This window comes from Nestor notabilis, unplaced genomic scaffold (genome assembly GCF_000696875.1).
Source record: "Nestor notabilis isolate BGI_N333 unplaced genomic scaffold, ASM69687v1 scaffold8223, whole genome shotgun sequence".
Taxonomy (NCBI): Eukaryota; Metazoa; Chordata; class Aves; order Psittaciformes; family Psittacidae; genus Nestor; species Nestor notabilis.
This window is the reverse complement of record NW_009920559.1, coordinates 75,527-94,004: the sequence shown is the minus strand read 5'-3', so window position 1 is coordinate 94,004 and position 18,478 is coordinate 75,527. Positions and strand designations below refer to the sequence as shown.

General features: G+C 39.9%; 1 protein-coding gene across 1 annotated transcript in view; it reads left to right on the top strand.

The window, feature by feature from the left end:
* The first annotated feature begins 1,339 nt into the window (after nucleotides 1–1,339).
* ZNF704 (zinc finger protein 704) overlaps nucleotides 1,340–18,478 on the top strand; it is a 65,582-nt gene continuing 48,443 nt past the window's right edge. Inside the window, exon 1 of the mRNA XM_010010720.1 lies at nucleotides 1,340–1,566. Coding sequence (XP_010009022.1) covers nucleotides 1,340–1,566 — 227 coding nt within the window. The remainder of the gene's footprint in view (nucleotides 1,567–18,478) is intronic.

Here is an 18,478-nt window from a genome sequence, read left to right as displayed (position 1 = left end):
GGGAAAGAGTTTACACAGGGAATTTCAGCTTATTGGTGGTGGTGCTTTCTGAGGGCAACATGTCCTCGATCTCTCCACTGTAAAGATCAGCGATAATTTACAGGCAGATCCAGTCTGCAAGTCCTAGAAGGTGTCTGGACTTCTCCAAGGTGGTGCATGTGTCATGGAAGTACCTCTGCTCATGATGGGACAAGCGTCTATTTTGTTGGGCTGTATTTTGTGTGGCTGTTTGGGTTGCCTCCCTGGTACATCTCTTGGGCTTACAGCAAGTTGGCAGTTAAAGCTCCTGATCTTAAAAGCACAGATATCTAGAAAAAACTCTGTTAGCAGATGTTTCTGGTAGGCAGGGACATGAGGATGCTAGCAGGCTGAGGGTCTGGAGGAGTGTGGCTGATGTACAGCAGGATGGGAGGCTCAGGACAGTCTGCAAGATAGGTCTGCCCTGTGAAACAGGAAGCATAGCTGGCCAGGGAATGGCATTCCAGAGGAAAATCTAGGTCCTGGGCTTTGTTTTGCTTGCTGGGAAGATGGAGTGGCTTGCTTCTGTTGGTTTTCCATGCTCTTCACTGCAACCTTGCAATATTTTGCTTTTTAAACAGCAATGCATTGTATTTCAGAGAGGTAGTGTATTTGTTAAGATGCCTATTTGCTTTGGAAGTCTTCACTTATGGGAGGCAGCAGACCAGAAGATCTGGCAGTCAAAGAGGCAACCTGACACTGCTCCTATATGTGTGTCTGTGCTTCTCATTGCTGGATGGGCTCCTCACAGAGATCCTGCTGGCATCACTTCTTCCCCTTTACCTTCTGGCACCTGAGTTGGATCATAGTGAATAATTTTTCTGCTCCTGGAGAAACCCTCAGTTACGAATACAGTTGCTAAAGAATCCAGTAAGTGACTGGCAGAAGCTCTTTACTTTCTTTATTGCCTTTTATCTGGATTCTGACTTTTTTCCTGGAATTTTAGGAGGAGGGCAGCTAGCATTTCTTTTGTGTAGTTATGCAGCACAGATGTGTATGCATTTAATGTATATATTCTGTGGGTTTTGGTATTCCAATTCAAATACCTGTTTGATTTAATGTTAAGAGGTAACTGATTGCTTTATCAAATGGAAAACAATTGCTGATTTTTCTGGGTAGTTTTCAACACTGTTGAGAAATTAATGGCAGTTTTAGAATCTATGAAGGGCAAAGAAATGGTATTCTCTGATTCAAAGAACTAATTAGAAGTAAATGCCTGTGGGTATTGGGTTGTGTCCCCCCCCCCCCTACATTTTGGGAGAATTAGAGGAAAATTTAATAATTGCTTTCAATTTTACAGGCAGCCAGCATCAAGCGTGAAATGACCTTCCCTGCATTTCAACAGGAGGATGTAAAATGTGACGTCAGTCAAAAACTGCCAGACCAACAGTTTCTCCTGTTCACCACAAAGGAGGAAGATTTAAAAACAGCAGAGACCAAAAAACCAAACAGAGCTCATGAGTATGAGAAGGAAAACACTCGTTCTGTTTGTCTTCTGGAACAGAAGCGCAAGGTTGTTTCTTCAAGTATTGATGTGCCTCCAGCAAGGTAAGGAGAGTTGGGGTTGTTTTCTGTTTTGTTTAATCTTTTTTTTCTTCTTGCCTTTTTTATGTTTTATGTTTAATGGGATGTTAGAGGTAAGTTTTGTAAGCAGTAATGTGAACTGATAGGACTTACTGTTTGTGTCCAAGCAGTCCAAAGTCAATCACAACTTCACTGTTTGAATGATCTGCTAGAAAACTGAAAGCAGTAGTAGCAGAAACTGAGACCATCTGCAGTGTAGGACTTTGTATTGCTTTTGCAATGTTTTTTCCTTTAGAATGTGCTGCAGCTGAGGTACTCTGAGAAGAGGACATGTCTTAACAGGAAGAGATTGTTAACCCAGCTTCAACCCAAGAAGTACTCTTCAAAATTAGACACAGAATAATCTTTCCTGATACCATTTTTTTCATTATTATTTTTTACTATCACATCTGCAACCACTTTATACTCATGGGTGTGACTTACACTTCATAGTGGGAATGTAGTATCTTAAGTTCCGTTATATCCTGAGATAGGTACAGAGGTGGGTCGTAATCTTGATAATCTTCAGAATCTTGCACTTTGGGCAAGGACTTCACTGCTTTGAGAGAGAAAAGGAATGACTCCTTTAGGAAATGCTGAACATGGTATAAAGAAAACCATAACCAGTAATGCTAAACAGACTCACTTCTATTCACGGTGGGAAAAATGACAACAAATTGGGTATTCTATGTTGCAAGATAACGTGCTGTTTCTTTTTGTTGTTCATGGTTTGGTGTGGACATCAGTCTATCTGCAAAGATTATTTTTTTTTCCTTAACCTGTCTGGTAAATTCACTTGCACATAGTATTCAATAAAACACCTTCTGAGTTTATATTGCCACTTAAAAAATACATAATAAAACTGAATGCTTTGTTGTTTTTTGGTTTGCTTGCTATCTAAAACCCAGCATAAACCAGCAGGTTCGTCCACATCACCCGGAACAGGATGACTGTCATTTTCCTCTTGCTCTCATAGATGACACTTGTGAAAACCACAAAGTTCATGAACATTTTGACATGATACCCGCCCCTCCGCCCCCGCCATCTACATTTATTAAAAAGCTATGCATTAAAAACTTGAAAATGTTAGGATATGCCCTTGAGATTTTCACCAGTAATTAACCCTGTAATGGCTGAGTGCCTTTCACATTCATACTTACGTGTCTCTAAGCAAGTAGGAACATCAGAAAATTCAGGTTAGCAGGGACCTCGGGAAGACACCTAATCCAACTTCCTGCTCAAACCATGTGTTAGCATTTCCATTTTACAATTCAGGTGGCTGAAGTATGGGATTTAAGTGCCTTTTTGTGTTGCTTCATGTAGATAATCCACTTGAAGAAGTGGTTGATCTCCCCTTACCTGTAACTTCAAGATCATCCTTCCTTGGAGGGATGGATATTTTTTCCCAAACAAGGTGGAAAATAGGATGAATAAACATCTTTAATGCCTTTTAAGACTAATTGTGGCACCAGTTGTGAGCACAGGATGCCTAAGATGGTAGGAAATAACTTAATTTCACATGTAAAGTTGTCTTCTAAAATTGTTCTTTGTTTCCATATTTTGTTTGGAACAGAAAAAAGAACATATTATGGTGTTGCATATTTTCAGACATAAAGGTTGAGCTGCTGCGTTAGCAGAATTAGAGAATGAAGTAGAAAACAAACCTGGAGTCTAGATTGAATAGCATGATAAACATCTCTGTCACTCTTGCCACAGTTTTGCAGACAAGTTTAAGTTTCACTTTTAATCTGAGGTGAGTTATTGGGCCATTCGTCCACAGTGGACAGGAAGAACACCAAAACCTGTGCTTGGCAATCTTCCTAAATATTTGTAGTTGTAATGAGGGGAATACTCAGTCTCTCTTCCTCTTCACAGTTTGATCTTCAAGTCACATTCTCTGAGCAGTGAGAGTTCAACACATCTTATGTTCTCCTGCCTCCTTAGAAGCCTCTTCTAGTCTTCCGTCTAGGACTGTGCTGATGGAGATGTGTGTTCCCCAGAGATGAATTCCTTCTGCTTTAGCCTCTTGGCAGGACTTGTTGGATTGGCTGTCCTCTGCTCTGATGAGAACATCCATCCGCCTTCTCGGATTTGTCATATCCAGTTGTGGAAGGTCATCTTGAATTAATTAGATGATGTTTACGAAAGCATGGAAGAAATAAGGGCTTTAATATGACCTTTAGTTTCTTATTGCTGCATTCACCCTTTTTACAAAAATACTCTCAGCTATTATTTTGAAGTAGAAAAATGCTATGGAAATGAAGCTTGTTATTTATGTTGTTTGAAATCCTTAGTGGAGCTGAGGTTACCCACTTCAGATGCCGACGTAAAGGGTAACATTAAATCCTGCAGTATTCTACTAAACCCAGGATAATATCTGATTTTGAGACAGAAGGTTATCATACTGCAGAATCCTTATTAGGAAGGGCTTATGAGTATCTGCATAAGAGCTCTGAAAAACTGGCTGCAAAAGACCTGGTAGCATGGATGAATATACTTCACTGACCACAAAATGGGACAAAGCCCATCATACCTTATCTGTTTTTAAGGATCTCAATGAATTAGAATGAAAATCTTTGTGAGACACTGTATCCAAAATAACTTAACAGTTCAGAAAACGCCAACATAATAAATGATGCTTCTGAGGCATTCAGCCACAAGCTTTCATTATTGCTTTCTGAAATTTTAGAAATGTGAAAATACCTTAACCAAGTACCTGGTGTTTTGGGTGATTGGTTCAGGTGTGCTGAAATTACAGTAGGTGGAACTGTAGAGCAGGGACAGGCTGGTGGCCCTCTCATGTTGTGCATGCAGGAGAACAGGATGCTAACAGGAACATGGACACTTTAAAATTTTGTTTTTCAGTGATACCTGGAGAGAAGGGGTAGGTCCATACTCAGTAATAGCCCAACAGCTGCACGCTTGCCTGGAGTGTGGTGTGTGTTCAGGTTCTTCTGTTGTTGCATTTGGAGCAAGGATCTGAACAGGGGGCTCTGGTGTGCAAAGGAGATATCTTAACTGTCAAAGTCCTGATGTATTCAGAGTGCTTCATAGGGCATCTTTAAAGTAATAGTGTCAGGCTAAATGTGACAGACCTGAAATGAATATTTTATGGCATGCAGGAGAATTTTAACATTGAAATTAAATTGCTTTTTAAAGTTCATTGTTTTCATTTTCTATTTAAGCTTGATAAATATTGCAGACCTTTCTCTCTGCATTGTGTGCTGTACTGGAAGTGTCTTTTAGAGTAAAATAAGGGACTGTCACTTTTTTTTTTTTAACTGATTTTTATGTTTTGGAATGCAAAAATGAAACGAGAGGTTAACAGCATTACGTCTTTCTCTTTTCAGATTTCTTCATTTCGGCATTTTGAACAAAATTTGTATGAGTTCAATAGTTTTCCTACTTCTGAGACTCAGATAAGCATAAATGAAACTGTTCAGCTTGAGTAGATGAATTATTTAATATAATAATGAAATTTAAATTCCTTACTTGCCTTTTAAAGTTGAAATCTGTTGGTAGTTTTGGTGCATGAGGGACTGCTGTGTTGGAGAAGGGGATCTGACCACTCAACTATAAACTGCAATCCTCTCTGAGAGTTGAGATGTTATCTGTACAGCAGAGGAGAATACGCTTTTGATTGACCTCCAGTTCAAACATGAGCAATCAAACACAGCCCAGATCCCTGGGGTCTGAGTAGTGAAAGGTCATTTTCGAAAAAGAGAGTGGTGTCGCTGAGGGACTAATTGCCTGGTCTTGTGGGCAGAAGCAAGCACAGGTCTACCAGTGTTCTGGGCAGCTACATCTGTAGAGGTCAGATGTAACCAAAGATGTCGTTCCCAGGAGGCAGTGGCGTGGAGTTCACAGAGCTATTTGCTCATTTGTATTTTCATCAGTTACTTACCATAATGCACGCTTACTCCCAAAGCAGGTCAGTAAGAAAATGGGGAAAAGCCTGGGCTGCTGATGTGGTGAGTGTGAGGGTGTGAGACATGATGTAGGGACCCAGTGCAGGCCAGGCATGCGGGGAATGGCTTCTGCCTCTTGGAGGATGAGGGTGGAAGGGTGGGAGATGGAGAGCAAGGGATGAAATCTCCTTTTATTTTTTTTTTTTTTTTTTTGAGTAAAATGTGAGAATAATTGTCAAGAAATGGTGATGGGGTTAAAGGTCCTTTTAGACAGAAGTGTTTCAACCACTGGTAGCTGGAAACTCTTCAAAACTTTTATGCATTAGTGTCCAATGTGGTGTCCTTTCTGGGACTGGAAACATCCGAAAGGTTATGAGAATTAAAGAAGGAGGTAGGCAGGCATCGCTCCTACCCCTCTGATGGGTGGAAGTATTTGAATAGTTGTGCTTTTACTAAGTTTTTGCTAAATGACCTCAAAATATTGTGAATTTTTTGTTGTCCCCTTGCCACATCATTTTCCTTTTCCCCAATCCTCCTGTGCCCTGTCTCCTCTGAAAAAATTTCCTCTGAAAAAGAAATACAAACTTTCCAACTGCCTAACATTTTCTACATTGTTTTTGTTCTTAAAAGACAAGCCAAAGCTAAACCTGAGCTGTTTAAGCACTTCCTATAAGGTGAAAGGAGCTATTGTGCAATAAAACCTTCTAGTTCCTGTGCTCTTCTGGTTCACTGCTATTAAGCAGTGACATTTACCATGGTGGTAATATGTTAGATATTGCTATCTTCTGCTTGTTTCACATATATAAGAAGTTGCTTATTATGGTGAAATTAATTTTTATTCATTTACCTATACTTTATCTGTTAATTACTTTATAATTTAATGAAAGAATATGTGAAATAATTGAAATAAAGTAAATGAAACATCTCTAGGAATTCTCTCCCCCATTGCCTTTTTAGGTCCTTCTAGAATAGCTACAGAAAACTGGGGCAAAATTAATTGCAGCCATGTTTTCTGACCATCATTATAAAGAAACAGTTTAGGCAGTGCTGCATTTTCAGCCCTAAATGATTTTCTTGCCTGGTCTCTCCAGGAACGCAGGTCTGGGCAGCCTTCTGATTAGAGTGGTTTGTTGATCTGCAGGGCCTGCTGGGCATGAGTGGTTACGCACCGTGCATTTCAGTGGAAACATTTGCATATTTTCATAAGCATAACTCTCCAGGAGCCTGACTCCAAGATCAGAAGCAGTATCTGCTTAACTGTGATACCCTCACTTGGACTTCCCTATCTGCTTGCAGAGGGAAGAACCTGATGATCAGATTGTGCATTTCTGTTTATCCAGAGGTGGTGTTTATTCGGAGATCATATTCTGTTATTCTTCTCCATCTGTTTTAGAAGGCTCCTCAGTTCTCCTTGGGAGAGCTCCTTTCCTGTCTCTCTCAGAATTTTGGCAGGGGGCAGCTTCAGAGGGTATCAACTATTCGTTTGCTGCTGAGGCTTTTCAGTTGAACTGGATGAAAACGAAATGCTGAGAAATGAGGCTGTGCTTCACATTTAATGACTGTAGCTCTTCAAGCTTCTGAGCTCTCCATCTTTCCTTCTAGCCCAAAAGCACTTAATTGAGGTGTGAGGTTTTCTCCAAATTTTTTCGCCGTCCTATAGGTTGAGTGCTCCTGTTTCTTAAATTTATTTTTCTGTTCATCCAAGACAGTTAGAAACTTTGAAACAGATGTTTTTCATGTAATGAGAATGACTCCCAGAGTCATTCCCGTATTTCAGGGCTTCTGTAAAAATGTTGGTAGTTGGCAATATTATGCGTTTAAAAGCAGCTTCTCCAAATACCCACACCACCTAATTATTGAAGTAGTAAATTGCTGCTTTGTTTTGCTAAACTTTAGCTAAATATGTGTGCAGCTTGATTGGATTTCATCCAAGCAGTCATTAAAGCTTGATTATGTTTCATGTTGCTCATCATGGCCTGCTGCAAAAAGGTGTGGTGCCTTCTAGGATCTGACTGTTCATGGGAAAAAGAGACTTCCCCAAAGAGCAGTGAGAGAATCTGTCTGTTAGCACATTTTGAAGTAAAAAACTATATATTTCTTGATGCTGTTTTCTAATACTAAATTTTCTTTGTGATCTAGAAGGGCCGTATGTCTGCATTAAGCTTGAGATGCCTTTGATCTGCCTGCAGGATGCAAAAGTGCTGTAGCAAAAGCTTCTTTGAAAAATGTAGATTAAATTGCAGATTAAAAATTTTGCAGGTACCTACCACAGAACCAAACTAGAACTCCAAAAGTCACTTTGTTCATTTAACTGGAATGCCATCTTCCAGATTACTTGCATGGGTGTGCATAGTGGTTGTTACCATGATAGCTGTCTCATGGTGCTGAGACAGATGACAGCGTTCATGACAGCTTGCGAACTGTTGGAAACTTAGTTTTCAAGTGGTAAGATGGATCAAGTCTCAAGAGTTCTGGGGAACAGATGACACAGTCAGTAGGATTGTCCCATTCAAAGCGTCCTGACCATGGGGATGGCTGAGCCTGCTATAAATAAGATTGGATTTCATGGCTGGGTGGTACAGACTCAGGCATTAGCATTCAGAAGTCCCCATTGCCAGAGAGCCACAGTGGTATGTTGGGTAGGATCATTTAGTGGAAAAAGTGTAACATACCCAGCTGTAGAAAAATTCACTCTGAAAGTGTGCAGAATGTATCTTTATTTTTCAGTGGACTTTTGTCTTCTGATGTGTTCTGATGGAGGTGGCTGATCTCCGAGTAACAAGTGATAAAACAAGAGGTAATGGCCTCAAGCTGCATCAGGGCAGGTTTAGACTGGATATTAGGAAAAATTTCTTCACCAAAAGGCTTGTCAAGCGCTGGAACCGGCTGCTCAGGGAAGTGGAATCACCATCCCTGGAAGTGTTTACAAACCATGCAGATGAGACTCTTAGTGACAGGTTGGCAGTCCTGGGGTAACGGTTGGATTTGATGATCTTAAAGGTCTTTTCCAACCTAGTTGATTCTGTGATTAATATTAGGAGAGTGAACTTCTAGCGCCAGCTGGTGACTTCAGTTGTCTGGATTTTGGCCACTGTTTTTGTCCAGTTTTTTAACTGTGGACTTGCAATGGCATTTCCAGGAAATGAAATTCCAGTGAAAACAAAGCATAAAACTTTGATTGTGTAATTAATTGTGGTGGTTGTCCTCCTGCCTGACGTTGCAGTCTGTATTATTTTACGTGATTATTAATTTCAAAAGAAGATTTTGCTTGTGCATCTATACATACGTATGCACAAACATATGTATGTATGTACATAGAAATAAGTTTATAATTTCTGTAGGAAATCTCATATTCAAAGCACTGCTGAGAAGTATTTGTCTTCATCTGTAGAAGATGTTCCTCTTTAAAATCTTCCACTGATAGCCAAGACAAAAGGCTAAATAATTTTATCTGTGTGGTGGAAGTTGCCAATGGACAGTGATCTCATTTCCAGGCAAATTTCAATGAATTCCTCTAATGTGGCAGGGAGGAAAAATGTGTCCTTAATCTGCAGCGACCATTAGGCGCTGGTTCTTGAAGAGCTGCATTCAGTCAGCATTGCTGTTTTATCTGTTAGCCATTGATGTGAATGCATGGCTTGTTCTCAGCTCTTCAGTTCCCTTAAAAAATGGAGTGTAATTTCAAAACACTCTTCAACAGCAGGCAATATTCAATAAGAGTAATTTCTTTGTGGTTTGTGTTAGCTGTGGCACAAAAAAAATTCCTCTTGAAATGCCATCTGTGCTGAGAAAAGAAAAAAGTCAATGGGTACATGGTTTATAACTTGAGTATCTGAAATGTGCAGGCATGGGCTACTGTGTGTATGGTTACATAGATTACATACATCGTAGCTAATTTATTTAGATGCTATAAAATGGAAATATTCTAGTTGATGCAGTGGTATTCAATGTTGCATCGTTGATGTCAGCAAAGACATGAAGCCTGCCTTTCTGAGAGAAGTTGCATCATTGATTGTTGTTTGTAAAATATTTTAGACATTTCCATCTTAACTCTTTAAGTATCATCTCCATGAAAACTTTAATTTTACACATTTAAAAAAGGGGAGGTAGAAAGTGTGACTCTTCTCCATTTATGGTAATATGCTTGCGTTATATATACAAGAGTTTTTCAGTGTTTTGTTTGTATCCCTAAGACAACTACACTACAATGAAAATCAGCTAACCCTATACTTTTGTGTGGTATGTAAAGTGTATAATTGGTTTGTATAGATGAAAGGCTATTTTTAAGGTGCCTTTTATTAATTTCTGTAAGATTTTTCTGATCTCTGCTATATGATGGTTTATATTCATCAAATACCTGCTTTGCCTATTACTGCTTCAGTTTTTGTGACAAGGGGAGAATTGTCAAAGGATGGCACACTTCATCACTTTGAAATATCAATGTCTAGATTAGGATATGTATGTAAATTAGGTTTTTCTAACTGGTTATTTTTATTTGAAGCAGAACTGCATCTTCTTGTGGTTTTAGTAATCTGCATGCTTTAATATAAGTTCTGAGTCTTCCCTTTTTACTCCCTGATCATTTTGGGAAAATGGTGGAACATAAGTGTTGTTATATATACAAGGTCTGCATGAAGCAACTACAATTTTTGATAAGTTTCTTGTCTTTCCAAATAAAATATCCTTTGGCTTTTTTACTGGAGCAGCACTTGATGGCAGTGTGTTGCATTGGACATGTGCTGCACATGACCTGCAGCGTGGCTTCTGTTCCCTGTGGAAAGCCTGGTTCCATACCTGAAGGGATGCTTTTTGGAAGCTTCTAGGAGTTAAGCTGTTGTGTTCAATGTATTTTTAACACACACTGAATGACTAGTTCACAGATTTCTTGAGCCAGCAATAAGAAGTAGGTTTTGTTCTCCAAGTACGCTTGTCAAGCTCACTACATAAGGAGTTTTGTGATTTTGCACTGGTCTGTATTTTAAATTCTGCCACAGGAATTCCTGCAGGTGATCTGATACTGTATCTGACAAGTGGCCTTGGGCCATCTGTACTTGGTACCCAGTGATCAGAACAGTGGTAGTAGCATCTTCAGTGGACCACAAGGAAGCTGTGCATGAAGTAGGAACTTCTGCTATTAGTGGTTGTAGCAGGAAAAGTGCATCCCAGAGTACTTTGCTCTTCCATCCGTAGAGGAAAGATGAAACGAGACATTTTGCTAAAACTATTTAAAATTCCTAAGCAAATGTATGTTTACACTTCGTATAGAACCAACGTTTAGAAACAACTTTGTTCTCAATTTGGGATAAAACATTCACTGTTAGTGGCTGTGTATGTGAAATGGTTTGTTGGATAATCACGTCTTCAAAATAGCCTCCTTGGAGAACTGAGGGAAGAAGTATAGGATAACATTGCCAGAATAGAGTAGCAGAGTGTTTCTTTTCTTTAATTATACATTGTACTAAATTCTAGGTGTCTGAGAGTTATGCTTCCTTCTCTCCAGGAGCATACCAGAAGCCCACATGTGGCTGGACACCCCGGCTGTGTTCTATGGAAACAGCTGTTCTCTGCAGCATCAACATTGGCATATTGCATTAGAGGCTGCTGCGTTGTTCATCCTATTCTGTGCTCCCAAACTTGAGCTCCCTGCTGTCTGCTTTTCTCCTTAACTTGGATCATCTCTTCTGTTTTCACTGTGAATGTCCGATCAGTTCCTCCCATGAAGCTGAAGCAGGCAGTGAAGGAAGGTTTAAAAAAAAAGGCGTTTAGGAGTTTCCCGTACACGCACACAGTGCCACATGTGGCAGCATGGAGCAGGAAGCACTGTGTGTTTGATGGCTTGGTGTGAGAAGATTCCTCACCTGGCTGGGTGAGGAGAGAAAAAATGAAAAGGATGTGCTGGGCCTATTTTGATCTTTCCTTCTCATGAAAAGTGCCTGTGAAAAAAGGTTTGATGCCACTTACTGATAAGTCTGTGCTGATGGTTCAGAAAGAATGTTTTGGCTGCTTTTTCAGCACTTGTTAACTCTTGAGAACTGTATCCTGAAGTCATGGACCTCAGTTTCATTAATGTCCTCTTGGATGAAGTGACTTGCCTTCTCTCTTCCCTCTTCTCTCTAAATTTTTGATAGCAGAGCTATTAATATGGGGCATGCTTATGCTATCTCTTGGTTCTCAGTGTTGTTTAGTTTATTTTACATTTTACATAATGGTGGTTGCTTTTACAGGGTTCACTGGGCCCTTGGCACCAAGAATACAGATGTGTAATTCTCATAGTAAGTGCAGAATAGCTATTAAATATTAAATTTTATCCATATATACAAATATACGTAATCAGAGGGTAAGCATGTCTTTGTGTGACATACTTGTGCCCTCATCTCTAATATCCTAAGAAATGTCTTGCTGATATTTAACCTTTCTAAACTAGTGTTTCTACTTCTAGTACCCAGCTAGAGTACTTTTAGATCACAGGAATAACAACAGCAATATTAAAGATCTAATTGATGTTGAAAGCCCTTTAAAACATGTCACATTAAAAGGCTTGTGGTTACACTTATTTGTATTTTGTGGTGTATGTTTTCTGATTACGTTGACAGAAATTCAAAGTATTACAGAGGAAGATGCATTACAATCTCTTGCTAATCTCTGAAGTAAATATGTGCAGGGGAATGCAGCAATTTTGTCATTACGTTTTGATCTGATAAAAAAGCTTGGAGAGACTACATTGAATGTATAATACGGGTCTTACCAAATAAATTGGAATATGCTATGCTTATAATAAATCATTAACATTAAAACAGTGCAAAACCTAGCTTTCACATCTTAAGACATAATGTGTAACATTAATAAACAGGGCTTGTATTGATCCTACAGATAGAAGCTTTGAATTTCATTATGCAGCAAATGTTCTTAGTTATCTTTGGGGTTTTTTTTCTTTTTTCTTGGGATTTTTTTTTTCCTGGCAACCTGTTGTGCAGACATCCAAACTGTTCACAGTATTAATTGAGTTTGCCTGTCATTATTATGGCAGAGGAATTTGAAAGGCAGCATATCTGCAGTAGGGAGTTGGATTTACAAACCAGAGAAAAATGTAGTTGCTGTAAAGGAAACCATGAGGGGTCGGTCAGTACTTGCCAGTGTGGCCCAGCATGGCTGAGGCTTCCTTCTGTGGGACAAGAATTGAGGTCTCAGCAGAACTGTTGCCCCTCAGCATGGTGGTTGCAACTGAGCCTCCACAGCAGTTAATGCTGTCCTCTTTTCACCCATGAAATCCCCCTGACGTGGAGGAGACCCTGGCTCCCAGGGAGTTTTTATTGTATGTTTGTGGTAAAATACAGCCCTCGTAAAGGAGCTCAGATTCATCACAGTCCTTCAGTGCCATCTGTGTCTTTTAAAGTACTTCTGGCTCTATCATTATTTGCCTGGGATCCCAAAAGTATGGCTTTTTTACCTGCTATCAGCTTATATCAGAAACAAGAAATACGGAAGATAAAATCTTTAGTCAGATTTCAAAAGAACCCATCCATCTGTACATCCCTACATTGAGCAAATTTTCAACCACTCTGTGTTTTTGCCTTCCTTACCTACTTTTTTAAATTAAACCTTGTCTGAGCTACGTGTATCCCTTGATGCCATGGGAACTTACAAAGCATCTGGCCTAGATTGCCCTCCTGCTTTGTAAAATCTCCTGTTGACTCACTCTGTGATACAGCCTCCCACCTATTGCTGCGTATTCTCTTCCTCCCACTTGTTCTCCCCGTGCTGTTCCTTCTGTGAGAAAATCACCAGCGAGTCTCCAGACCTCACCTTCTTTCAAATACTTCACATTTTTCACGGTTGGACTACTGAAACCTTCCCTTCAGTTCCAGTGAGGAATATTTTTTCTTCTTCTCCAAAAGATACACTTCCGAATACTCTGAAATGACTCTGTCTCTTCATGCTTCTATAATGTACTTCATGAATAATGTTTGGGATAAATTCTATTGTACTGAATTAAGGAATTACATAGTTAAAAGCGCCTGTTTTCATATTATGCACTGAATGCATTTGTGTGCCTGGAAAAAATCCAGGTAACCTCTGCCTGACCTACTGCATTGGGAAGAAAGGCTCCTGAGACCAGTGCAAGCTCATAGAGGGAAAGAAGTAGCTGGGAGAAAGCAAATCTGGCTAATTAAATACGTGAACCCAATTGTATTCTTTTTTGCTACTATTTTTGTGAAGTTATCAGCATTTTTATCCAATTATATCTGATTATACCCTGTTTTTGTTTGGGGGGGAGCAGTGAACAAGAGTCTGAAGTTCAAATCTGCTTGGTAGCAGGTATCTTCATTTCTGTGATCCATCCAACAGTAACAAACTTTCATAAGCACTGGCAGATGTGTATACATGCTGGGATATGTTTCTGTACAACACTAAATCACCAACAGGATAATTAAAATCTGCTGAGTAATGCCTGTGGTGAGACCACAAACAACATGCATATTATTTCCTTTATATAAGCAGTGACAGACAAATTGTTACCAATTTCTGTAAACAGTACCACCTAAAGAAAACACTAGACCTTGAATAAGCTTCTCTTTCTGGTTTAAAGAGCAATAACAAACAGAACAGGGAAAAAACTAAAAACTGACAAACCAACCCAACCAAACCAAAAACCCTCAAGCCAATTGAAAGGCAGACAACAAAAAGCCAGGAGAACAACCATTACAAGCAGACAGCTGATTTCCTCTGTTCCTAAACCAATTTTGTCACTACATTACTAAGTTTAATGAGTAGTTTTCTGTTTGCACTATACTGGAGCCCAAAATGTGCGTAGTTATCCCCAGACCTTTCGTGGCAGTATGGGAACCCCATTCTGACAGTTCTGCACAGTGAGTACCTGTTACGGAAATCATGTTTTACGGGGTTTTGGGGTACCTTGGTTCCTCCCTGCATGCAAAGCTGGGCCCTTTCTAGGTGGTCGGAAATCTTTGGTCATTTCTCAGTGGGGCAGCTGCCTCTAGAGGACAAGAACTGGAGGTGGATTGAGCAGTGCCGAGCTGCACATGCAGTGGGCTGCTCTTGCAATTAGTGTAGCTCCGCTGAAGCAGATTGTCTCTGCTACCATGCATCCTGCCTAATTGATTTCAATGAAAACAAGGTCTGACCATCATCTGCAGTACCCAACATGCATAGAAAAACTTGTGGGATTTATAAAAGACATTACAGAAAGCTACACTGTGATTGGTAAGGATTTATTTATTTCCTTGAAACATCTGTGTATGTACGTACATAGAGTAAATTCTTATTTTAGGTTAGAGATTTTCTTAATGGAAAAACTGGATGTAATGTCATTACCTCAGGGCCTTGTATTGTTGATAGAGAGAATTGCTGCAGTTTTAATGGAAAATATTTGAGCAGGTTTTAACAACCTTAACTCATACAGTGTTCTGTTTAAAAAATGTGCTGAATACTTTCCCAAACTCTGTCTTTTAGGAGATGCATGACTGCATGTTTTTTTCTGGTGTATTGCCAGATTTCCCGTATCATCTATGCCAAATAATTGCTCACTTATTATACTGGTAGCCTAAATACTGTTGAGATGTGTTTAGAAGATATGATAGATATTGGCATATTTTGATTTATAGCATTTGAACAGCAAAAATACAGGTAGAAGGTTCTCCACAGGTCATGTAGTTCTTCACTTACGCCAGCAAGATCAGTTGTGTGCACCACTTCTGTTAACTGTTTGTCTCATCTGTTCTTAACAGTCTATACGTATTGACAGGTCATCGTTCAGAATGTCATCAGTCGCTTCCAGGGCTTAAATATTTTTACTGCTAGATTTTTTTCCAATTGCAGCTAAACCCTTCCTCACTGATTTTTACATCCATTTTACATCCATTACTTCTGCCCCAGTGGGCATGGAGAGCAATATAGCCCCTTCTTTTTTTTTTTAATTTCCCCCTCATTTAATTCCCCCCTCACTGTCATTTTACATAGTGGAAACCAGTCTCTTTTTGGTGAACAGAAGTGACTCCTTTTATCCACTTGCTGTTTAATACAGGTTGCATGAATCAAGTTGAAAATTAACGTCCTATGGGTGAATATCCCACTTCATGGTGGCACAGACGTTGAAGCTGTGGCCTTTCGCCAAGGGCAAGGGATTGAGGCACCCTCCAGGGAACTGGGGCATCATGTTGGAGAAGGGAAGAGAAGGGAACAGGACACAGGCAAGTCAGCAGAGACGCACAGTAGCAGAAACTGTTGAGCACATCACAAGCAGGAACCAAAGATGCCTGTGGCTTCTGTGTTGCTCATAAGGAATTTGTGGTCATGCCCTTTAAGCATCAGCATTTTCTGTGGCTTTATTATTTGTTTTTCCCCTTCTGCCTCTGTTCTCTAATTTTAGCATAGAAATTAAACTAGTGGTGAGGAAGATGAGAAGAGCTCCACAGCTGGTCAAGTTGAGTTACCTCTGTGAAGTTAGTGAGTAGACTAACTGGGTGAGACTGCTGGCATTTTCACGTAGTAATAGCAGTAACAGGTTCTGAAAACTGAATCCAGAATTTGTTTTCTGGGAAAGGGAACATAACATTTTCCACATTAATGCATTGTATGGGCTCAGTGTTGGACCTGTCCCAATCTGCTGTAGCTCATGCATGGCTGAAAGCCCAGAAATGCCACTTTTGTCCACTGAAGGATGGCACTAAAACTAGTTTAGTGAAGGCATGTCTGTTGTTCACTTGTAAAAGCAATAGTCTTATCGCTGCTGTTAGCTCTGCAATTTAAACTGAGACGTCTCTTTTTTATAATGCTTATTATACTTCAGCTGCTCCTTCTGCCCACGTCTCCTTCCCTCTGTGCCCCCCAAAATACACGTAGGCTCCCAACAGCAGAGTGCTGCTGGAGGTAGGGAGGCTTGGTTTGAGGATTCAGTGCTTCAAACGTGGCTTGTTTACAGCAGGTATAAAGCAGATGCATCATTTTATGCTCTAAAGAAGGGGGAGGGTTGGCAACCATCCATCTCTGCGGCTCTGAAACTTAATCACTATTCATTTGAATAGTGATGCACTAGATAGGTTTTGACAAACTCCAGATTGCAAAACAGTGGTGATGAAGCATTTATTTTGTGTAAGTGTATATATATACATATAGTATATATAAAATATGTATGCATATCTGTAGTCTTGTGAACATGAATTCCGAAAGTCTGTGGTTCAGATGAGTCTCAGCGGTCATTTCTATTTTCCCTTCTCCTCCCAAGAATACTTTGTTTTCTGCGGGAATTGGATTGAAGTTAGGCCTGAGAATAGTTGAACTGATGATCTTCTGTTGAAAGTGAAGGACCGTTTCCTACTGAGTATTTTCAGGTACATCATCAGTTGAAATGCATGGCATCCAAAACTTAATCACTCTGAGAGTAGCTGCTTTGCCAGCTACATTTGATACGAACGGTTTCCCATATACTTTCCCTCGTCCATGTGTGTGCACTGTTACGTACTGATGTACTGCAGCACATCTTATTAGTGTGCTATATAATGTAGAAGAGAAGATGCTTTCTGCTTTTAACTGAACTTCATGCATGCACAGGAAGATGGCAATTTATTTTTTGGGGAAAAAAAAGAACTACTCAAATGGTGATGTAACTTCAAAAATTATCAAGTCTGCTTCAATCTGTGCAGGATAGCAACTGTGCTGACAATAAAAATAATAATGCTTAGTATAGCATTTTACGATTCAGTGCTGTACAGGCACTAATGTTCTAAAATAACAGAGAGCAGTAAGCAAAACCGCTTTAAAGATGTTCAAGAAGTGATTGAGCAGGAGGAAGTGGCCTCCCGGCAAGGCAGGAGCTGTACCAGGATTAGAAGTGGAGACTTCCTGCCAGCCCTGCCTTCCTTCTGACTCCCAACAGCCGGTCCTGTTTCTAACTTGCATGCCGCTTTTATACTTACCATCTGAGGTCCCTCATTCAAAATCACACCTCAAAGTTGAGTTGAAAAATAGGGAAAACCCTCTGATCCAAACACAAAAAAATTTCCTCCATTCCATATAAAAGCTTACAGCATTCCTATAAAAAAAATCATCTGTCATTCCTGCCTTGTGTGCCTAGTGACCTAAAAAAAAAAAAAAAGGGCATGGTTTCTCTTAGATGTTAAAATGCTTTTTCTATTCTCATATTTGGATTCAAAGGATGGTCAAAAGTATACATTCTTAAAATGTCATTTATTTATTTAAAACCTTTTATCTTTGGGTGATTTACTCATGTAAAGCATGGCTTTTAAAGGTGCTGAGTTCCCAGACTTGCAGTTGTCCAGGATGGTTTGTGGTGAGACCTGGGCATGAGTTTGTCAAACTGGGAATCACTCGCTTTTTCAAAACGTTGGGGTAAGTGAATTTTCTAGATGGACACAATGGAGTTGTTAGTCTTGGTAGTGGGTTCTGACTACCTGTCCTGCTGCATGTAGCAGTTTTAGTTCATCGCCGGTCTCTGATCAGTCCACATGAGCTGTTTAAACAGCACTGTTCATGAACTTCACACATGCCTCTTGATCCAGTGGTGAATTTTGGTCAGGGGTTTCCTCATTCATCATTGGGTTCTTTCCTTGGGACTGTAAATTTCTTATCCCTCCAGATGTTGTTCCTTGTTAAGGGATGCAACTCCCTTATCTTCCAGTTTGCATTGGTCTCAAGGCCTTCATTTGCATAACTAAGCACAGGTTGTAAATTAAGGTCAGCTTTGTCTAGGTGGTAGTTAGCTGCTAGAGGCCTAAGGCTCCAGCAACTTCAGCTTCCCATGCTAAGAGACTACTCATACTAAGCAAACCCACCCTGTCACAAGCTAAAACACAGCTAAAACACAAGCTAAAACAACACAGCTAAAGTAGTTCAGCTAACTAACGTTAATTCACAACACCTCGCTTACCCCAAATATAAAAATGAACAGCAGACGAAGGGTACATTTTGGGGGTAAGAAAACACATGTTCATATGTTTGATGTTCCCTGCAGC